Genomic DNA, 23,275 nt, shown 5'->3' with positions numbered 1-23,275 from the left:
CAAATGTCACTCTACCGACCATTCTCTATAAGGTAGCACCCCTACCCCTGTCTCCCAGTTTCATCGTTCTCTGAGGTTTATAGGGCCAGCCTCCCTAACTACAATGAACACTCGGGAGAGCGGGGCCTTCTCTGATATGTGCCCTGATGTATCCATACCCAGCATGAGAAGAGCACGCACGTCCTAAGTGTTGGCCGAATACGTTGAGTCCCCACGACTGCCAGGCACAGGCTAGGTGTGGACATGAGCGATTCCCCTGGCAGAGTGGCAGCAACCCTTCTCAGGTCACCCTGCCTCCTGCACCTTCCACAGCCTGCGGGTCAGCCGGGTGTGGCCTGCTCTGGTCCCTCCCAGGAAGGATTTCATTGTGTAGGTAGGGTGGCCGTGTAATCGCAGGCCTGAAAGGGACGCTCCGAGCGTGAAGGGGAGTGCTACTGACCATGAAGCGAGCACCCGCACAAACCGGGCTGTCTCAGCCGGTCAGGATGCATGGCGGCCCTATTTAAGAGCTGTGTCCGTTCACGTGACACATCTTGGATGAGCACTTTCCACCCTCCTGGGAGACTGTGGCGGGAAGGTGACACAATGGTGGCAGGTGCAGTTGGGTACTGACCCCAGGTGAATCCAAAGTCTCCGGACTCCAGAATTCCCACCCTCCTGGGCAGCCCCCCCACTATGATCCCCCACCTGCATATCCCCCATCCAGGTATCCCCATCGCTGCTCTCCTGGGACCTCTCAAGCCTCCTGGGGTGGGTGTGGCCCAGAATGGAGGCTCCAGCCCCCCAGGACCTGTGGGAGGAAGTGCCCTGCGGCATTCTGTTTTTGTAGCATTTGCATTGCCAGCTTGTACCATGAGAGGCCAGAGAAGTCCAGGCCTCTAAGGTAAACGTGTGGAGGTGCCCCACAGTTTTTCTCTGGGGCACTCATGGCCTGGAGCGGCCTTTCTTTTTTGGGCTAGATGAGCTGCAAGGGCCTGCACTTCACTGCTTCCGGAAAGCCGGCCACACAGCCCTGGAACCTCAGAGCTGTGCCAGATGGTCACTGTCTTGGTGCAGGAGGGGACGTTGGTGTCAGGGTACTGCCAGCCAGCCTGCGGAGTGATGCGGCCAGGAACAGCCAGGTGCGCGGCTCCCTGGTGCAGACTAGGTGTGCAGTGAACACTGGCACCGGCTGCCCATAGCTGATGTCAGGGCAGGCGACCCGGCGTGCCCAGGGCCACCGGCCAGCCGCCAGCCCCAGCACTGCTGCTGAGACCTCGGGGCTTCCCTCTCCGCACCGGAGAAGTGGGAATGACGGTAGCGAGGGAGCATGAGGACGGTGTGAAGCATCCCCCGGAGCCCCCGCACCTCCAGACCTGCTCCTCTGCTTGGAGGGTGGGTGGAGCCTGTCTGTGTGGAGGCCGCAAGGGTGGAGACAGCCAGCTGGTGAGAAAGTGAGGGTAAGGAAGAGGCTGGGAACAACCCCTGGGGGCTTCGTTGGGGTTTAGCCCTTTCTGGGGTGGAGAAGAGGGGGTTGAAGGAGAACTGGGGTTGACTGTGTCAGAACCTCTCAGGGTGGGGGCGGCACTGAGATGATGGTCCATGGGGAGAACCACAGCGTCTCCAGCAGACACCGTGGGGGCCTGAGGAGGAACATACAAGACTCGGTGAGGGTCTGGAGGTGACAGGAGCTACAGGTGGGGCACTAGCAAGCCGTGATGACCTCAGCGGAGATGGAATGGCCTCGGGGAACACTGACAGCAGTGCCTGGCCGGACGAGCCTCAGCACATTGGGGGGACGAGGGGCCTGGTGCCTGGGCTGGGGTCCTTGGAGGGTGCTCACAGAAAACCTCAGGCACCAAAGCCCTGGGACAGGCACCAGTGACGGTGTGGAAGGTAAGTCGAGCAAGGAGGGGCCAGGTTTCAGAAGGGTCTTGAGGGTTGGAGTGGGCAAAGGGCCAGGGACGAAGACGGATGGTGACCTGATGATCCCAGGGGGAGCAGCAGTGTCTGATGCTGAATGGAGCCGCCAAAACCTGGGAAGCACCGTTGGTGAGAAGGGGGGGGTGCCCAGGTGAGAGCAGGCCGCAAGTGGTGCAGAGGGGTCAGGCGGACGCACGCTGGCCCTGGCCTTCCTGCACGGAGGAGCCTGCTGCCACGGGTTCCATTTTATTTTCCAAGGTGGAAATGGCTTTGGAGTTCACGGTCATAACTAGGATTGCCAGATTTGGCAAGTAAAAGTACAAATATTGCAGGGGACATCTTCATACGACAAAATTATCTGAGTTTAAAATTTAACTGGGTATGCTGTAGTTCATCTAGAAACCATAATCATAACAGGAATGCCCTTGGCCACAGACAGTCCAGCCAACACCAAAGGAAAGGAAAATGGAGACCTATCTACACTCCCGCCCCAAAGGATGACCTGGAAAACAAATTAGGTGTGTTTTATATACAAGCTCGCAGATTACAAAACAGAAAAGACTTTACTGTGTGTACTCTTTTCTAAGCTACTGTTTTCACGTGACCAAGTACGATTCACCTGTGTTCAGACCACAGATGCTGCCGCGCAGGCGCGTTTCCGACGGCTGCTGGTACCGACCGCACGGTGCGGGCGAGCGCACAGCCCGGCGAGGCGCCCCGCCGGGAGCCCTTCTCCGAGAAGCCCACCTGCTCTGATGCCCTGGCAGGTCCCTCGGGTTATTTCTTCAGAAAACATTCTTAGCAGAGGAGTGTTTTCAACTGAAAATTGTACGGAGGTAATTATAGACTCATATGCGATGCCAAGAAAAGACGCGGAAGGATCCCTGTGCATGTTAGTTATGCCCGAAGGTCACCAACGTTTTTTAAAATGATAGTAGGAGGGGCGCCTGGGTGGCTCAGTTGGCTGGGTGTCCAACTCTCGGTGTTAGGCTCAGGTCGTGATCTCAGGGTCCCGCGTGGGATCGAGTCTTGCATGAGGCTCCGCGCTCAGCGCAGAGTCTAAGATTCTCTCCCTCTCCCTTCCCCCCTCTCAAATACATAAATAAAATCTTTAAAAATAACTAAACAAAATGATAGTAGGAGAATCACAGGCAGGGTATGGACGCTGATACAGTTCACTGATGTCGCTCCAGGTTCCCCAGTTTTTTTTTTTTTTTTTTTTAAGATTTTATTTATTTATGTGACAGAGAGACAGCCAGCGAGAGAGGGAACACAGCAGGGGGAGTGGGAGAGGAAGAAGCAGGCTCATAGCGGAAGAGCCTGATGTGGGACTCGATCCGGGATTACGAGGATCACGCCCTGAGCCGAAGGCAGACGCTTTAACGACTGCGCTACCCAGGCGCCCCGAGGTTCCCCAGTTTTACTTGTCCTAGTGCATGTATTAAACTCTGCACATTAAAAAAAAAGTTTTTTTTTTTTAAAGTAGGCTCCACATCCAGCACAGAGCCCAACATGGGGCTTGAACTCAGACGCTGGGATCAAGACCTGAGCTGACATCATGAGTCAGACGCTTAACCAACGGAGCCACCCAGGCGCCCCTGATTCTACATGTTCTTTGCGCCCAAGCTGTTTCGTGGATCCACAGTGAAGGCTGAGGAGTTCCAACACGGATTGCTCCTGCCCGCCTTTCGGAACCACGGCCACCTCCCTCCTGCCCCTGCCCTGCCCTGTGCTATTCCTAAAATTGTGTCATCTTAGTGTTGCACAAAGGGAACCACGTGGCGAGTAACCTGCTGGGCTGCGCTCTTTTGCTCAGCGTAACCCGCCGGAGATGCGGCCCAGCTGCTGGGTGTCTGTGGCTTGTCCCTCCGCGCTGTGAGCGGTGCTCCGCCGTGGGTGGCGCGCGCCGTGTTTCCCTTCTCACCTGCTGGAGGACATCTGGTTATTCCGGATTTGGTCCATTTACTACGAGAGATGCTATGAATACTTGTGTGCAGCTTTCGGTGTGAACAGAAGTCCTCGTTTCTCTGGGATAATCGGGCAGGAGCACAACTAGGTCTTGTGCCGGCTGCGTGTTTCGTTTTCAGAGCAACTGCCAAGCTGTTTTCCAGAGTGGCCGCACCCTTTGCATCCCCCGACGGCAAGCGAGTGTTCCAGTGTCTCCACATCCTCACCAGCGTTCCTGTTCCCGGGCTCACCACCTTTGACCTTTGACACCTAGTTTGCATTTCCCTGCTGCCTAAGGCCCTGGGCATCTTTGCATATGCTCTTGCTTGGAATGTCTCTTCCTGTCTGTGGCAGGGTTTTACGTGGACGACTTACTTTTTTGAGCGTGTATATATTCTGTCTCTCAGCCCTTCGTCAGACAGGTGGTTTGCAAACCCTTCCTCCCGGTCCGCGGCTTGTCTCTCCGTGCTCTCCAAGGCTCAGTCTGAGCAGAGGTGTCTGATGTTCATGAGGTCTAGTTTAGCAATATTTTCTTTTATGCTTGTGTCTTTGGTGTCAAGGACTTTTTGCCTAGCCCTAGATCCCAAAGATTTTCTCCTATTTTTCTCTAAAAGCATTATAGTTTTAAGTCCGTGATCCATTTCAAGTTAAGTTTTGTATAAGGTGTGAAACCCTCAGGTTGAGTTTCTTCTCCCCCTCCTTCTCCTCCCTCCCCTCCCCCTCTTACCTCCCCCTGTCAACTCCCCCTTTCCTCCGTCTCCTCCTCCTGTCTTTCTTGCCTTTGGGTGTCTAATCGCTCCAGTGTGATTTGTTGAAAAGGCTATCCTTCCTCCGCTGAAATGCTTCTGCGTTTGTCAGGAATCAGTTGGACATGTTTTTGTGGGTCTATTTACAAGGTCTCTATTATTTTCCATTGATCTGCGCTTCTCTCCCTCCGCTAAAACCACACAGACTTGATTACTGTAGCTATAAGTTCTTGAAATCAGGTAGACCAGTTCCTACCACTTTCCTCTCCTTTTCAAAACTGTTACAGCTAGAATTGTTCCTTTGCCATCTCATATACGGTTTAGAATAATCTTGTCTGTATCTAAGAAAACTCTTGCTGGTATTTCGATAGGCATTGTGGTAAACTCGTATATCAATTTGGAGAGAACTGGCATTTTTACTATTTTGAGTTTTCTAACCATGAACATGGTGTATCTCCACATTCATTTAGGTCTTTGACTTCTTTCATCAGCATTTTGTCATTTGCAGCATACAAGGTCCATACACGCTCTTTAGATTACTCTTAGTGTTTCACTGGATTTTGAATAATTGTAAATGGTTGTGTTTTTAATTTCAGTGTCCTTGTGTCGATTGCTAATAGTTGTGGTAGAAGCAAGAAGAGCTGATGTTGCAGATGAAGTCAGAAGGCAGTCTGCGGGAGAACTCCCCCTTGCTTGGGGGAGGTCTGCCTTTTGTGCTGTTCAGGCCTTCAACTGATTGGATGAGGCCCACCTACGTTATCAGGGCAATCTGGTTTACTCAAAGTCCGCTGATTTAAATGTGACCGTCATCAAAAACACCCTCACAGAAACAGCCAGAATAACATTTGATTAAATACCTGGGCACCGTAGCCCAGCCAAGTTGACACATGAGATTAACCATCACAGTCCTCTTAATACCCTTTTGATGCCTCCTGTTTCATTCTTGATGTAATTGTCTTCTCTCTCTTCCTTCTTTGTCCGTCTTGTGTGAGGTTTGCCAACTTTCTGGACCTTTTCAAAGAACTAGCTTTTTCTTTTTCTCTTGATTTTCAATTTCCAATTTCATCGGTTTCTTTTTTAAAAAATATTTTATTTATTTATTTGACAGAGAGAGAGAGTGCTCGCGCACACGAGCAGGGGGAGGGACAGAGGGAGAGGGAGAAGCAGACTCCCCACCGAGCAGGGAGCCCGATGGGAGCTCGATCCCAGGATTGCAGGACCACAACCCGAGCTGAAGGCAGACGCTCAACCGACTGAGCCACCCAGGCGCGCTTTTTTTTTTTTTTTTAAGATTTTATATATCTACTTGAGAGAGAGAGAGCGGGCGCCCGCGCACACAAGCAGGGGGAGGGGCAATTTCATTGATTTCTACTCTTATATTTCTTTCTTCTTCTTGCTCTGGGCTTATTTTACTCTTTTTTTTTTTTTTTTTGGTAGGTACTTAAGGTGGGAGTTTAGATTATTGATTTGAGAATTTTCCTCTTTTCTCAGATATGGATTTAGTGCTATAGGTATCCCTCTTAGCACTGCTTTTGTTAGGTCCCAGAAATGTTGATATACTGTATTTTCATTTTTTTCAGTTCAATATTTTTAAAAAGAATTTATTTATTTATTTTAGAGAGAGAGAGAGAAGGAGAGAGGGTGGGGGAGGGGCAGAGGAAGAGAGATTCTCAAGCAGACTCCCCACTGAGCACGGAGCCTGACGCAGGGCTCGATCCCACGACCCCGAGATCCCGAGCTGAGCCAAAATCAAGAGTTGGGTGCTCAACCGACTGAGCCACCCAGGCGCCCCTCAGTTCAATATTTTTGAATTCCCTTAAGCTTTCCTCTTTGACACATGGATTATTTAGAAGTTTGCTGTTTAGTTTCCAAGTATTTGGAAATTTTCCTGTGGTCTTTCTGCTGTTGATTTCTAGTTTGATTCTGTTATAATTAGAGAACATACTCTGTATGATTTAAATTCTTTTAAATTTGTTGAGGTTTGTTTTGTGACCCAGGATGTGGTCTAGCTTGGTTAATATTGCATGAGTGCTCGAAAAGGATGTGTATTCTGTCGTTGTTCGGTGGAGTGCCATATGAATGTTTAGATCCCATTGGTCTCTGGTGGCATAGAGTTCTCCATCTTTGTTGACTTTCTGTCTCCTAGTTCTATCAGTTGCCGGGAGTAGGGTGTGCAAGTCCGTGACTGTAATTTTGTTTTTTGTAATTTTAGGTGCATTTTCCTCCTTTTAACTCTGTAATGTTTCGCTTTATGTATTTTTAAACTCTGTTGTTTGATGCATACACATTTAAGATCACTGTGTCTTCCAGACGGATCGGTCCCTTTATCTTATGTAATGTTCCTTTTTGTTCCTAGTAATTTTCTTTGCTCTCAAGTCTAGTTTATCCAACTTTAATATATAGTATAATAAATGATAACATAGCATACTGTATATATTGTAGTGCTTAATAAATAATGTACCATGGCCACTCCTACATGTTTACTAATATTTGTGTTATATATCTTTTTGCATTCTTTTATTTTTAACCGATACGTCATTATGTTTGAAGTGAGTTTCCTGGAGACAGCACATAGTTGGGTTGTATTTTTTTTTAAGTAGGATCCATGACCAACATGGGGCTTGAACTCATGACCCTGAGATTGAGAGTTGCATGCTCAACTGACTGAGCCAGCCAGGCATCCCAGGGGGGCTGTATTTTTTTAATCCATTCTGACAATCTGTGTGTTTTAATCAGTATACTTAGACCATTTATGTTATTTTTTTCATATATCAGGGCTTAAGTCAGCCATTTTATTATTTGTTTTCTGTTTATTCCCTCTCTTTCCTATTCATCTCTTTCTCTTTTCCTATCTTCCTGCGGGATACCTGAACGTTGTTTAGAATTCTGCTTCAGTTTTTTTTATGTGTTTTTGAGCATAACGGTTTGTGTAGCTTTCTCAGGGGCTCTCTTAGTATTATAGCACACAGGCCACTGCCTCCACTTTAGCACTTGGAGTGAAGCATAGAAACCTCACTTCCACGTAGCTCCCTTTACCACCCCCACTTAAAAACATATACAATCGTTTACGTTATTTCCTATATAAACTTAGTGCCACATCAGACAGTCACAAGTTTTGTGTCAGCCATGCCATATAATTTAAGAAACTCACGAGAAGGATGATCCACTACACTCACCTCTGTTTCGCTCACTCCTTTGCTTTTCTTTCCTCCCTGAAGTTCTAAGCCTTCTGTTTTCATTTCTTTTCTCTTTGGAGAATTTCCTTTATGTGTTCTTTAAGGGTAGTTCTGCAGGGCTTAAGTTCTTTTGGTTTTCGTTGTCTGAGAATGTTTTTATTTCACTTTCATTCCTGAAGCATGTTTTCACCTGAGTCAGAACTCATAATCTAGAGCTCTTTCCTCTCAGCACTTGAGAAATGTGCCACTTCCTCCAGCCTCTGTGGTTTCCGAGAGAAACCCACCGTTATTCCCATTGTTCTACTCTTATAGGCAATGTGCTGTTTCTCTCTGCTTTCAAGATTTTTTCATTGCTGTTAGTTTTCAGAAATTTAATTATTGTGTATGGCACAGATTTCTTTGAGTTTATCTTGAGATTTGCCCAGCTACTGGAATGTGCCAAATTTGGGAAGTTTCTGCCATTAGCTCTTCAAATATTGTTTCAGCTTCAGACCCTTTCTTCTCTTTCTGGGGTCCAATGATACAAATGTTAGATTTTTTTTTTTTATAGTCCCATGTGTTCCTGGGGCTTTGTTATTTTTTCTTCAACCTCTTTTCTCTCTATCGCTCCGATTGGGTAATTTCTGTTGTTGTATCTTCTGGTTCATGGATTCTTTCTTCTGTCATATTCATTACGCTGTTGAACCTCTGTACAGTGAGTTTCTTACTTTGGTGTATTTTTCAGTCCTGTAACTTCCATTTGTTTTTTTGTTTGTTTCTAAGAATTTCTATTTTCTCATGTGTTTTAAGGTAATTTATAATTAGTTGTCGAAGCATTTTTGTGATGGCTGCTTTACAGTCCCCATCAGGTAATTCCAACATCTGATTCATCTCTGTGTTGGCATTTGTGGATTATTTTTTCTTATTTCAAGTATGAATTTCCTGGTTCTTGGTATGACAAGTGATTTTTAAAATTGTAATCTAAACAGCTTGGATATTATGTTAGGAGACTCTGAATCCCATTTAAACCTTCTATTTCAGCAGGCATTCATCCTGTTTGGGTGTAGAACATCCTGGCCCACTGTTGTGGGTTGTGGTTCCAAAGGAAATTTAGTTCTTAGAGCCCTTGCATTCCTACTCTGGTCTATTTTTTTCATCTGGTACCACTGAAGCTCCCACTTAATTCTGCTGGTGCTGTCTATGGGGATGGAGGTGATTCCCTAGGCTCCGCAGAGCTGGTAGGTGGCTGTGCGAAAGGATGGTTCTGTGGGATGGAGAGTACTTCCTAATCTCTGCCAGTTCCCCCAGGGGAGGATAGTTGGGCTCCCCTCAGCTGCTGGGGGGAGGGCGGGGAGAGGGTGGGCCTGGGCTGCTTTCTGCCACTGGTTGGTCTGGAGATGCTGGACCTGGACGGCCTTCTGCTGAGTAGGGCATGGGAGACTCCAGGCTTCTGTGCTATTCCTCAATCCTGGGTCCCCAGCCAGACTCCCTCCATTTTTCTATAATTGTCTGCTGTATTGTTTCCTGGTTTTAAAAGTTGGATGAGCAGGGAGAGAGGAGTCCACATCATCTACTCTAAACCAGAAGTCTCTCGTGTTATTTTTTATTTTTACTTACGTGATTATTTCTTCAATATATTTTTACAACAACTTTCTTAAGATGTCATTCACATACTATACAATTCCACTCATGTTAAATGTACGACTCAGTGGTTTTTAGTATAGGCACAGGGTTGTGAAGCCCTCACCACAGTCAATTTTAGAACATCATCATCCCCAGAGAAGTCCCATACCCATTAGAAGTATGTCTCCATTTCTCCCTTCCCTGAGGCGTTTTCTGTGTCTGTAGATTTGCCTATTGTGGACATTTCATATACGCGGGATCAGTCAGTATGTGGCCTATTGGCATCTTTCCCTTTGCATAATGTTTTCTAGACTCTTCCATGTAGTACATTTCAGCACTTCATCCCTTTTTGTTCCATTCATGGATATGTCGCACTCGCTATTCATGAGTCGATGGACATTGGTTTATCTTCACTTATTAACTATCACAAATCATCTGCTACGAATCTTCATGAACAAGTTTCTGTGTGGACATGTGTTTTAATTTCCTTTGGGTATATAACCAGGAGCGGAATTTCTGGGTCATATGGTAACTCTATGTTTAACACTTTGGGAAACTGTCCAACTGTCTTCCAAAGCAGCTGCACCTTTTTACATTCCCTCCAGCAACATCGTCCCCACATCCTCACCAACACTTGTTACGATCTGACGTTTTGATCCCAGCCACCCTAGTGGGTGTGAAGTGCTATCTCTTTGTGCTTTGATTTGCGTGTCCCAAATGATAAATGTGCTGTACATCTTCTCATTTGCTTATTGGTCATTTGTATGTCTTTTTGTCTATTCAAGTCCTTTACCCATTTTTAATCTGGTTGTTTGTTTTTTCGTTGTTACGTTGAGGACTTTGGCTTTTATTCTGAGAGAGACGGGGAGCCACTGGAAGGTTCTGAGCCCAGAAGTGGCAGTATCATTTGGGCTGCTGTGTCGAGAAAAAGTATACAGTTTCCCAGGTGAAACAGAGACTAGTCAAGATACTGAGATAATCTAGGTGTGAGATAATAGTGACTGGCTCTGGGGTAGTAGCAGAGGAACTGGTGACACAGGGCTGGACACAGTTTGAAGGGGGAGCCAAAAAGATTTGCTGATGGATCTGATGGGCTTACCCAGGAAACATGAAGTTACCATTTACTGAAAAGGTGGATTAGTACCCTACGGCTGCCATAACAAACTGGCCACAAACTGGGTGACTTAAAATAACAGAAATGTATTGTCTCATAGCTTAGAGGCCAGCACTCCCTCTGAAACCCGTAAGGCAGGGTCATCTCCTGTCTCTGCCAGCTTCTGGCGGAGAGCTTTCCTTGGGCTTGTACCTGCATCCCTCCAATCTCTGCTTCCGTCCACGTGGACTGCTCGTGGTCTGTGTGTCCGTGCCTAAATTTCCCTGGACACCAGTTGTGGGATAAGGACCCACCCCAAGGACCTCATCTTATCTTGACCATCTGTAAAGACCTATTTCCACGTGAGATCCAATTCACAGCTACTGGGGATTAAGATGTCAACATATTTTGGGGGACACAATTCAACACATAACAGATGAGGAAGGCAACAGAAGAGAGGTTTGGGGATGAAGGCCAGGAGCTGAGTATCAGGCATGTAGAGTTTGAGATGCCTATTAGACATTGTACAGGGATGCTGAGAGGCAGCTAGATGTAGGAACTATCAAGACATTATTATCAAAAAGTTAAAAATATGACTCTATAGCTCTAAAGTGAGGATGTGTCCAAGACTTATTTAAATAATTACGAGGAAACCAGCTTGATGGTAAGGTTGGTTCAAAAGACCAAAGATGGGGCACCTGGATGGCTCAGTTGGTGAAGCATCTGCTTTTGGCTCAGTTCATGATCCCGGGTCCTGGGATCAAGCCCCATGTTAGGCTCCCTGCTCAGTGGGGAGTCTGCTTCTCCCTCGTCTGTTTGTGCGCTCTCTCTCAAATGAATAAAATCTTAAAAAAGACTGAAGACTGAAGGGAGTATTGGTGGTGGCTGAAGACAAGCTTGCTTGAGCAAGCCTGGTAATTTAGATTAAAACTGGGTAATGATCTACAGGGCCATAAAATGGCAACCTCTTCCAATTGTAATTTCTTTAACCAGACAGAAATAATTTCTGTCACTTACTACTGGACAAAATTCATGTGCATTGCTATCAGACAGGGGTCATTTTATCTAGCTGTTTCCTACAAGTTGAAGTCTACCCTTAATGATTTGTAAAAAAAAATAATAATCAATAGTAAATAGCAGTGAAACAGGTGCACACTCTTGAGAATAAAAAATATCCTCTTGGCAGGTCTGCTAGATAATATTTAGCCTCCTACCAAAGGACCCACTACCATCCCTTTACCCATTCTTTTTTTTTTTTTTTTAAGATTCTATTTATTTGAGAAAGAGGGGAAGAGAGTGTGAGCATGGGGGGGGGGTGGGGAGGAGAAAAGAGAGAGAGGGACAAGCAGATTCCTGGGCTGAGCACAGAGCCCAACACGGGGCTCGATCTCACAACCCTGAGATCATGACCTGAGCTGAAATGAAGGGTTGGGACTTAACCGACTGAGCCACCCAGGTGCCCCCTTTGACGCATTCTTAAGTTTTGGAAAATTTTTATCAACCCCTCCTTATGATGATAAATTATCTACAAAGGTTATTCTTGACCGCAGAAAGCTGGGTCTTCCTATGTTGGGAACTGATTCATCTACAAAGGTGCTGTAGAAGTGGTAATTAACCTGTATGAGCCTCCTTGTTGGGCTGGCCCATCTGAGTCATGTGGTACTACCCAATGATCAAGTCCAGAAAATCAACTTCTGTTTGGAGATGTCATCATAAGGAATGTGGGGTTGAGCCTCTCTTATGCCTGAGATTTCTTTCATTTGCTCTTTTATTCCTAATTAGGAAACAGAACCAAACTAACCTCCCTCTGATTTCTTTGCAGCACCTGTACAGGTGGGTACGTCCCTCTCTTCTCAAGGACCATGGTGCCTGGCACAGTTCTTGCTTCCTTACTGCTTGTAGGACGAAGGTCGGGCATACCACGGGACAGGTACCTGAATAGGGTGGGTCTGAGGGCTCTGTGGGCATTGATTCAACACAGATGCTACAACCCTCGTTCCTAAGGTGGGTGGGTCACACTGAATGTAGTCTCAAATGTGACACCCACATCAGGTCTTGGTTGCACAATTTCTCTGATTCTATTTTGGTAAAAAAGAGGACTGATTTCTATTGAAACTCTGCAAATAACTAAATTTCTATTAAAAGAGTCAACAAAAATGATTTTTTCCCCTGAATTCTGAAGTGAGAATACCATTTAAAGAATGTTGTGTTTGTTTATGGAAGCACAATATACTAGATCAAAGGTTAGAGCTAGATCAAACACAAAGAAAAAGGACTTCATCTGACTTCTGCTAGAAAAATAGAACATGACAAAAGAACACCGATGCCCTCTCCTTGCCTCTGTCAGGCCCAAGCTCTCATCTGGACATCTTTTGGAGGTACTTCTTAATGGAGGCGGGGTACGGGGTGGTGGTTGAGATCTTGGGTCAACTTTCTGGCTGGTACAGCCTCAACACACAGTGGAGACTGAGCGAGCTACCAGGTGAATGCACAGAGGCTTTCTACTGTTTCAAGAGTTCTACAGAGAGAGGGTAGAATGAGATCTGTTGGATCGGAATTGGAGCCGTCTGTATGAGCTTAAGCTTTATTAACAGATATCAAAAAAAAGATACGAGGTGTGTGTACATACTTACACATGTATTTCCTAGCTCACTCTGTTGAGTGTACATGGAATCATGCTTTATATTACAGTCTTGAGTTACTGCCGTTCAGTATTGTGTCTAAGATTCGGCCACATGGCTCCAAGTGGTACAACCATTCATTTCAGCTGTTGTGTGTTATCCAACCGTTGTATGGATGCACCTCACTTTATTCATTTTATTGTCCAAAGACATTGAAAGTATTTTTTCCTCTCAGCATTCTGCTATTAAAAACACTGCTGTCTTGGGGCGCCTGGGTGGCACAGCGGTTAAGCGTCTAGCTTCGGCTCAGGGCGTGGTCCCGGCGTTGTGGGATCGAGCCCCACATCAGGCTCCTCTGCTATGAGCCTGCTTCTTCCTCTCCCACTCCCCCTGCTTGTGTTCCCTCTCTCGCTGGCTGTCTCTATCTCTGTCAAATAAATAAAATCTTAAAACAAACAAACAAACAAAAACAAACACTGCTGTCTTGAACACTGATGCACGTCTCCGTATGAACCAGTACAGGTTTCTTTGGTGTTATGTTCAGGGATGGAATGGATCTAGGAGTACGTATCAGCTTAACCCTAGAGCTGGGAATCGGTGTGCACATGTGGCAGCTTGCATTTTCTCCAAGTGGCCACAACTTCTCCCATACCACATGTTCCTTCCTCTTAAAATGTGACTTTGACACTTGTTTCCACAGAGGGCAGAGGTCGGTGTCTCATCTCTCTAATCTGGACAGGCTGGACCACAAGTGATGCTTTGTGACTTCTGGGACCACAATATGAGAAGTGATACAGTTCCCACCTGGTTCTCTTGGAACTTGGACACCATCCCACTCAGTCCACAGCTGGAACCAGCCTACCAGCCACATGAGTGCACCATCTTGGATGTGGGCCCTCCAGCCCCCAGTAGGGAGACCCCAGGTGGGGAAGTGTGGAGTAGACAAGCCGTGCTTGCTGAATCCTGCCCAAATAGGAGATCCCTGTGCAAAAGGAACAATTATTGCTGTTTTGAGCTACAAAGTTTTGCACGTAGTCTGTTACGCAGCAATAGACAACTGATACACACGTCCAGCTCTACCGGGTAATGCCTTATTATTACCGAGATAATTGTACCGCAGGACATTCCAGCCAGCAGAATATGTGTATTTCAGTTGACCCACCTTCCTGTCGTCACTGGGTTTGACTTGAACGTTTGTGCTCATTTCGTGTGATTTTAGTTTGCATTTCTAAAGTTACTGGTGAGGTTACTGGCCCTTCCATGTTCTTTTCTACAAAGAGCCCGGGTATGGACTTGGCCCATCATTCTATTGGCTTGTCTTTTTCTGATGGATTTGAAAGGATTCTGGACACTAATCATTTGCAAGGTATACATGTTGCAGATATCTTCCAGTGTAGGTGTTTGTCCATCTTCTTTACAGTCTCATGAGGAACAAAAGTTTCCATCCTTTTATTTTCAATCTCTCTGTGACATTTTTAGATCTTTTTTTTTTTGTAAATAGTAATGATATATGCCATTTTGAGAGTCTCTTTTAATAGATGAATTTAATTCAGTTGTGTTTGTGATTATGCAAATGCTTGAATTTCTTCCTGTCATTTCACATTATAGTCCTTATTTATCATGCATTTATCTTTTTCTGTTTTCTGCTTTTTCTTCAGTTTTCCCCCAACTTCTTTCTAACAATTTTAAAATCCTCTAATAGTACAAGAACTTTAGTGTGCTTTTTCTTTCCTGCTCTCACCTCCCCTTGCCATATGCCGTATTGGGCTCATCCAGGATTTTCTCTCAAGTTGTTATTTGATTTTCTTTGCTGGCATCCATGTCTTACTCTTGGATACTTTTCATTTTGCCTTAGTCTATCTTTCAGCATTTTTCTAGAGACTTTGTATGCAGTAAACTTCGATGTTTACAGACTGTGAAGACACCTTTATTTTTGCTGTGTCATGAATGAGTTTCACTATATATGGAATTCTTGGTTCAATTCTTAGAATTTTGACAACTGCTTCTTTGCCAAGTGACAATCAGATTCAGTCTGATTAAAGAAGACCCTTCTTCCCGGAAGGTTGTTGAGCTCATCTCTTTATCCTTGGAATTCCAGAATGTCACTCTGACATGACTAGGTGTGTGTCTTTTCTTTACTCCTCCTGGGCATTCCTTCTGTCATTTAAGAAGCCACCCTCCCTCTCCTGTACTGTGAAGAAGGGTGTCCTGGTTCTCATCTTGTTTTTCAGGAGCCTCTTACTTTTGCTCCCTGTCGTGAGATCCTCCAGGTTGTGGCTTTGCATGTGGCCGGCCCAGCCCGCTTGTCCTCTACTACTGGGTGCCCTGGCGAGTTCCGATTCTCATCAGTAGGTGTCTGCAGAGCAGAGGACACACTTGCAGCTCCGGGGTCTGGTGCAGATGTGCTTGGGGCCGCCATGCTGGGCCAAGCATGTGTCTGGAGGGGGCACCAGCTTCAAGGGGGGACTGTGGCTGCAATCCTAGACCACCCTCCACGCCTTCACTTCTCAATCCATAGAATGGGGCAGAGAAGCACAAGCACTGGTCAGCAAAAGGCTGGTGGGCTCTAGCTCCCACTGAGAGGTTTGGGATGTCAGAGCCCGCCCACTTCAAGTAAGGCCTTAGCTGGAGGGTCCCGGGCAATGGACTCTGCCCTGTCTGCCCATATAAGGAGAAGATCTTACCAGCTCAGAAGGACCTAGCCTCTGCCCTGGGGGGTAGGTGTGTCCCTTCTCTCCCTGAGGAGCCTCTCAGGCTGCCACAAGGAGGGGCCACCTGCCAGCTCCTTTCCCCCAGGGCCCCAGCCCTCCTTCAAGGTCACTGTGCTAACCAGGAAACCGAGGAACCTATCTAGGCTTCTCCCTGGACACCTGGGGTTCACCTCTCCCCAGCCAGCACCCCCAGTCTGGTGGCCTTTATCTTGGGAATCCTCCTCCCTCCCCTGCCCAGTGTCCTGTCCCCACTTCAGGTTAGCCCTCTCCCCCGGCTGGCGACCCTTAGTCCAGTCGCCCTCTCTGGCCCTCAGCCCAGTGTCCTGTGGCGCCCTCAGTCCGCACATCCCGTCCCTCCCCGCTGGCGCCCCCGCCGTCCCGGCCCAGGGTCCCCGCACACGCCCTTGGGCCCTTGGCCCCCACTCAGGCCCCGCCCTCCCCCTGAGGCCCCCGGGCCCCAACTTAGGCCCCCTGGCACTGGGTCCTGGCCCTGCCCTGAGGCCCCCTGGTCCGCGGCCCTCCCCCTCAGACCGCCGGCCCAGGGTCTCCGCCCCCCCTTGAGGTCCCCGGCTCTCCCCTTCAGACCCTGGGCCCAGGGCCCTCCCCCGAAGCCCCCGGCCCAGGGTCCCAGCCCTCTCCCTGAGGCCCCCGGCCCCCCCTGCGGTCCCCGGCCCAGGATCCCCAGCCCTCCGCCTGAGGCCCCCGGCCCCCGACCCAGGGTCCCGGCGCACCGTCCTCCCCCGCCCCCCGGTCCGGTCGCCCCCTCCTCGCCGGCGCCCCTCAGCCCGCCCCTCCCCCGGCGGCGCGCGTCATGGCGGCGGCGGGCGGGGCGCGTCTCGCACGCAGCGCGCCGGGCGGAGCGCTCGCCGCATTGTTTGCTTCGCTGGGGAGCGAGCGAGCGAACGAGCCGGCCCGGGCGTCCGATCCTCCCCGCGCCCGCGCCCGCTCCCCGCGCCCGCCGCCGCCACCGCCGGCCGGGCCCCGCGCCGGGCCTCCCCGCCGGGCCCCGCGCCGCCCGCCGCCGCCTGCGAGAGCCGAAGCCCGCGAGCCCGCGGCCCGCCGACCGAGCCCGGCCGGGCGCCGCCGAGCGCGGACCCCGCGCCCAGAGCGGCGGCGGGCGGGCCTGCGCGGCCGTTCGGAGAGCCGCGGGCGCCATTAGCGCCCCGCCGCGCCGGCCTCCGCGCCCGCCGCCGGGCTCCCGCGGCCGCGGCCCCGAAGGTGAGTGGGCGGGGGCCGGGCCGGGCCGGGGCCGCCGCCGCCGCTGCCGCCTCGCCCGCCGGCCTCTCGGGTGCCTGTGACGACGCCATGTTTGGCGGCCGCGGCGGGCGGCGCATTGTCCGCGGGCGGGCGGGTGGGCGGCCTGAGGGCGGCCGGGGTGGCTGGGAGGTCGGGCCGGGCGGGAGGAGGCGGAGGTGGCGAAGAGACCAGGCTGTGGAAGCCGGGGTGTCGGGGAGGCCGGGCGGGGAGGCCAGGGAGCCGGGGTGTTGAGACCAGGGAGTCAGGGAGATCGGGGAGGCAGGGTAGGCCGGGGTGGGAGATCGGGGATCGGGGAGGCCGGGGTGTCGGGGAGCCGGCGTGTCGGGGAGGCCGGGCGGGGAGATCGGGGATCGGGGAGGCCGAGGAGGGAGACCGAGGAGCCGGGGTGTCGAGGAGGCCGCGGTGTCGGGGATGCCGGGCAGGCCGGGGAGCCGCGGTGTCGGGGAGGCCGGGCAGGCCGGGGAGCCGCGGCGTCGGGGAGGCCGGGCAGGCCGGGGAGCCGCGGCGTCGGGGCCCGGGTGTCCGGGAGGCCGCGCTCGTCCCCGCCCGGCCCCCCTGTGCCGGCCGCCGCGGTGACTGGCTGCAGGAAGGGCTGGGGGAGCGGCCGCGCGTCTCGACCGCGGGCCTCTGCCTCAGAGACGGCGTGGTAACGCGGACCGGAGCGTTCATTGTGCCCGAGCGGGTCGCATTATGTAACAGATACACTCGGTTTGTTTTGCCAAGACAGGAAACTCCCTGCAGTAGGGCCGGACTTTAAACGTTTCCTAACCGAGAGCCCTGGGCAAGCCTCGCGGATCTGGCGCTCGCCGGCTGGTGGTAGGTGGGTGGCCGGGCACGGGCAGGCGCCGCGCAGAGTCGGTGGGAAACGCGCTCCGCTCGCGCTTGGCTGCCCCTTTTAGAAGCAGCAGCTTTACCGAGGCGGAGTGTAGAGCAGTGTGCCCACTGCTGTGAGGGCACAGTTGAGTTTTGACACAAGTCTGTGCGCCCAGGAAACCGCCACGCCCATCGAGAACGTTTTCATCAGTCCAGAAATTTCACCGGTGCTTGGGCCCGCGTCGAGTCAGGGTGGCATTTCCAAAGCTGCTCTGCCGGGCACCGAACGCAGCACGGGGGCTCAGGCGGTCCTCCCGCAAACCTGTGAGCCTGTGAGCCGAGTGCCGTTGGCAGCAGAGGCTGGGGGAGTGGATGTGACTTGTCCCCAGCCAGGCAGGAAATGAACTGATTGAAAACGTGAGCTGATCGTTGGTGTGCGGGCTTCCTCTCTTGTGGCTCACTTGGCGTTTCTGCGTGGATGTAACTGAATTATTGCTGGAAGGGCTGGCTTATTGTCCTTGCTGACCACCTCCCAGTGGGAATGCTTGCTGCTCTAGGGAAGCGCCCAGTGTGGATGGGGCCTCGTGGCCAGTTGCAGTCAGTGGGTGTAGGGAGTCTATGGGACAGGAGCCGGTCGGTCACTCTGTGCTCCTAAACGCCCTTTCCCCAGCACAGTTACATGTTCAGATTATAGACCTGCCTTGACCAGTAAGTGTTAGATGAACTTCTTGTCGAAAGTGGCTGAAGAGCCCATTGGGAGAGTGTGGGTTTTGAAGGCTGGTTATAGTTAGAGCTACTTGGTGCTGTGGCTAGAGGAGAAAATTACATGTTTGCTTTGAACCTGGTGAGTAGCCAATTGTCGCTCCCGCCCCATCTCAGGAGCAACATGTGACGTTGTCCCTGGGTGCATTAGGGTCCCCTCCTTGCAGGCTGTGGTGCTGACACCCTTGGGGTGCACCCAGCTCCCTTCACAAGGGATTGCTGGTCCAGGGCTGGCTGGCTGGGGGCTTGGCTGCCCATTCTGGCAGTCCAGGGTGGTCCAGGGCTGAGTGGGCACCTGGACACTCCTGACATGCAGGTGAGTTGGGTTCCGGCTGGCCACAGTGTTTTCTGTGCTTGGTTTTACAGGGAATTCCTGTTAAGTTTCAACATAAAACATGGATTCCTATTTGACAAAAGGAGAAGAAAAATCTGAAGTCTGCTTAAAAAGTGCATTTAGGGTCTGCTGGGATTGCCTCTCAGGACTTACCAAGTGCTCTTTGAGGGCTTTTCCCCAAGACCAGCTGGGTTGTTGTGAGGCTGTGATTCAGGCTCCTGGGGGCTCCCTAGTCTTGGCACCCCACATATACAGTGGGCCTGGGCTCCAGCTTGGAACGTTCATTTGTGAGCCAGTCTCTTAAAAGATATCTTGCTTCCTATCAGTAAAATGTGGTGGTTTGGAGGGAGGAGTCAGTGGTCCTCATTATCAGCTCCTAGGGTGACATCTTGCTTGACGGCTGGTGGTCCAGAGTCAGGAGTCTTCATGTGAAGGAGACTGAAAATAGATTCCGTTACTGAGTTAGATGGTGGAGGTCTGAAAAGAGCAAATTCTTGTAAACGTCTGTGGCCAGGCTATCAGGCACCTGAACCACTGCTGGCAACCCCAGGGCGGGGGCCCTGCGGCGGTGTGTGGCGGTCAGGGGTGGCGTTCACTGTGGGGGGTGAGCAGAGATGCCCTCCGAGGACCGTTGCATGTGTCGTCTGGTTGTACGTGATGAGGAGGAAGGCACGGCCGGCCCCACAGTCTCACCAGCAGCTGAGAAGTACCCCTGGGGGGAAGGGGCAGGTTGGCTGCGCTGTGGGGGTTTCTGGGGTGGTCGCTGCTGACGCCCTCTGGAAGCCGGGTTGGGCCTCCTGGGGGTAAAGATTGCTCCCCAGACCCGTATGGGCCTCCCCACTTTGGCCCTGGCATGTCTTAGTGGCCCTGTGCCCCAACATGGTGTGGAGGCTGTGTTGACGGAGAGGATGGACCACTGTGGTCAGACCGCCAAGGCTTCTGGCAGCTGGCAGGGGTGTTGCCCTGGGGCTGCAGGGGCATTCCTGGGCAGCAGCAGGGCAGGGGAAGAGCTGGTTAAGGGGGGTGTTGGCCAGGAGTGGGCAGCCACTGAGCATGCTCGCGTTGCTGTCGTGACCTCCATGCTTGCTGGAGTCCAGCCCTGTGTGTGGGCTTTCTTGGGCTCAGGGCTGGGACCCCTCAGGAGGGATGCTGCAGTCATCTTGGTGACCTGTTAGCGTGGTCCAGGACGGTGACTGGCGAGCCGTGGGAATCACAGAGTGGCCTAGAGGGACTTGTGTCTGTCAAAGGCCACTCCTTGCTGTTCCTTGCGCCTTCTGGTCCAGGCAGTCCATGAAATTTGATCGTGAGTCCTGGGATGAGTGGTTTTGGAAACCTTGGAGCGATGTTAGCTGGGAGTTTCATTTTGATTTAGATTGAGTTGGTTGGTTCGCTCTGCCCCCAGCGTGTTTGGTGGTTTTCTTGTCTTGTGTCTTCCGCAGGGAGTTAACTTTATCTCTGCCTCTGTTTTAGGGAGTCAGTACCAAATGAGGAGGAAAGGACGATGTCATCGCGGCGCTGCAGCGAGGCACCCTTCCTCCCCGTGCAGTACTAAGCACTCCCCCACGCGAGAGACTCTGACCTACGCGCAAGCCCAGAGGATGGTGGAGATCGAGATCGAGGGGCGCCTGCACAGGATCAGCATTTTTGATCCCCTGGAGATCATATTAGAAGATGACCTCACTGCTCAAGAACTGAGCGAGTGCAACAGCAATAAGGAGAACAGTGAGAGGCCCCCAGTGTGCTTACGAACTAAGCGCCACAAAAACAACAGAGTCAAAAAGAAACATGAAGCCCTCCCCAGTGCCCACGGCCCGCTGGCGTCGGCCAGTGCGCTTCCTGAGCCCAAGGTGCGGATCGTGGAGTACAGCCCGCCCTCCGCCCCGAGGCGGCCTCCGGTGTACTATAAGTTCATCGAGAAGTCGGCCGAGGAGCTGGACAACGAGGTGGAGTATGACATGGACGAGGAGGACTACGCCTGGCTGGAGATAGTTAACGAGAAGCGGAAGGGTGACTGCGTCTCGGCCGTGTCACAGAGCGTGTTTGAGTTCTTGATGGACCGCTTCGAAAAGGAGTCCTACTGCGAGAACCAGAAGCAGGGGGAGCAGCAGTCCCTGATCGACGAGGACGCCGTGTGCTGTATCTGCATGGACGGCGAGTGCCAGAACAGCAACGTGATTCTCTTCTGTGACATGTGCAACCTGGCAGTGCACCAGGAGTGCTACGGGGTGCCCTACATCCCCGAGGGCCAGTGGCTCTGCCGACACTGCCTGCAGTCCCGGGCCCGGCCCGCCGACTGCGTGCTCTGCCCAAACAAGGGAGGTGCCTTCAAAAAGACAGATGACGACCGCTGGGGCCATGTGGTGTGTGCCCTGTGGATCCCGGAGGTTGGCTTTGCCAACACGGTGTTCATTGAGCCCATCGATGGCGTGAGGAACATCCCTCCAGCCAGGTGGAAACTGACGTGCTACCTCTGTAAGCAGAAGGGCGTGGGTGCCTGTATCCAGTGCCACAAGGCGAACTGCTACACCGCCTTCCACGTGACGTGTGCCCAGAAGGCAGGCCTCTACATGAAGATGGAGCCCGTGAAAGAACTCACTGGCGGTGCCACGACCTTCTCCGTCAGAAAGACCGCTTACTGTGACGTCCACACGCCCCCGGGCTGTACACGGAGGCCTCTGAACATTTACGGGGATGTCGAAATGAAAAACGGTGTCTGTCGAAAAGAGAGCTCTGTCAAAGCGGTCAGGTCCACGTCCAAGGTCAGGAAGAAAGCAAAAAAGGCTAAGAAGACACTGAGTGAGCCCTGTGCGGCCCTGCCGCCTGTGTGTGCTCCCTACATCCCCCCTCAGAGGTGAGTGCACGCAAGCGTGGGATGGAGGGGGAGCCTGGGACGGGGGGCGGGGTGCCAGCTGGGGATCTTGGAGCTTTCTGTTGACCTGGCTTTCTAATGGTCCTTTCTCCCCTGAGCTGCAAGGACCTCGGAGCCCATAGCTTCCGACTGCAGGAATTAGGGTTTGGGGCCCTGGCGCCACCACCTTCGACGTGATAAAATGCTGTTCCTCGCTCTGCTCCTCCACCAACTTTGGGAGCCTTGTGGCATTTTAAGAATAATTTCTTGTAAAATGAAGGGGAGGGTAAGTGACGAGTGGAGATCAGAGCGGGGCTGCCAGGAACTTTGTAGACGGAGGCCGCTGGTCTCCTTCCTGTTGTGTGACAGCCTTTCTGGGTTTCCTGACCCTTTCCTTCATGGTGTGAATATTGCCTGGTCAGCGTAGGGCTCTCCAACTTAGAGCAATCCACAGCGATGGTGGTGGGGGGGAGGTCCACAGTGACTGGGGGGATGGGGCCCACTGTGGTTGTGGTGGGGGGGTCCTCAGTGGTCCGGAGGGTTCACCGTGGTGGTGGTGGGGTCCACAGGGGTGAGGGGTCTGCAGTGGTGGTGGTGGGGGGTCCACAGGGGTAGTGGGGGTTCACAGTGGTGGTGGTGGGGTCCACAGTGGTGGGGGGTCTGCAGTGGTGGTGGTGGGGGGTCCACAGGGGTGGTGGGGCCGCAGTGGTCCGGAGGGTTCTCCGTGGTGGTGGGGAGTCTGCCGTGTGGGAGGGGGCTGCAGTGGTGGGGTGAGGCCCTGCCTTGCTCTTACACACGTCCCCGGGGCCAGTCCCCATCCAGCTGTGTCTGCTCTTGCCCCTGAACTTGTCTCCTCCTCTCCGCCTGTTCCTGCCACGGCTGACTTGCTCTTCGTATTTTGTTGGGAAGGTGAGGGAGTGACTTGATGCTCTGATAGCGGAGCCTGAGTGTGGGAGAGCGGACGCTCACTCACACGCTTGTTGAGCTTTGAGGATGAGCGTGGGGCTTTCAGGCAGTTTGTGCAGGAGACGGCCCTGAGACGGTGAGGTCAAGGTGCACATCGCTGTGTGCTCCTGGGAGCAGCTTGTGCCTTACTACCTGCAGGGGCCTGGACGCAAGTGTGTCCCCTGGAAAGAGAACCTGCTCGTCTTACAGACTGAGTGACAGACTTGCGGGATATTTTAATGACTGAGAAGTAAAAGTTATCTTAAACGTATCGAATATTAACGTTTCGTGTTGTTTTCCTGTGTGTCTGTGATGTAGGAATTCATGCCTACCTGTTCGTTGTGTTTGAACAGTGTAGTTTGGTTTTAACATGTCACGAGTTGCGTCAGGCTCGCTCAGGAGGTTGTAAGATGTCGTGGGATGTGTCAGGTAGAAGACTGTCTTCTCCCGAGAGAGTAAGCACTTGGCATCTCTGAAGAATTAGAAGTAGGGGCTCCCGGGTGGCTCAGTTGGTTAAG

The 23,275-nt window shown here is 51.6% G+C and overlaps 1 protein-coding gene and 1 long non-coding RNA gene across 6 annotated transcripts in view; both read left to right on the top strand.

Moving 5' to 3' along the window:
- The first annotated feature begins 1,633 nt into the window (after nucleotides 1-1,633).
- Nucleotides 1,634-15,123, top strand: LOC121104456. The gene is made up of 4 exons (XR_005836804.1): nucleotides 1,634-2,420; nucleotides 2,532-2,738; nucleotides 12,289-12,396; nucleotides 13,788-15,123. It is a non-coding gene; the product is annotated as an uncharacterized LOC121104456 (long non-coding RNA).
- Nucleotides 15,124-20,433: 5,310 nt separating this feature from the next.
- Nucleotides 20,434-23,275, top strand: part of BRD1 (bromodomain containing 1) — a 41,589-nt gene continuing 38,747 nt past the window's right edge. For all 5 annotated transcript variants that reach the window (XR_005836803.1, XM_040637736.1, XM_040637737.1 and 2 more), the window contains exon 1: nucleotides 20,434-21,815. Coding sequence is in view for 4 of the 5 variants with exons in the window: in XM_040637736.1 (XP_040493670.1) it covers nucleotides 20,449-21,815 (1,367 nt within the window). In the remaining variant the exon portion in view is untranslated. The remainder of the gene's footprint in view (nucleotides 21,816-23,275) is intronic.

The sequence above is a fragment of the Ursus maritimus genome, unplaced genomic scaffold (genome assembly GCF_017311325.1).
Source record: "Ursus maritimus isolate PB19 unplaced genomic scaffold, ASM1731132v1 scaffold_21, whole genome shotgun sequence".
NCBI lineage: Eukaryota > Metazoa > Chordata > Mammalia > Carnivora > Ursidae > Ursus > Ursus maritimus.
The sequence above is the reverse complement of the archived record's forward strand: the minus strand, read 5'-3'. Positions and strand labels throughout refer to the sequence as shown.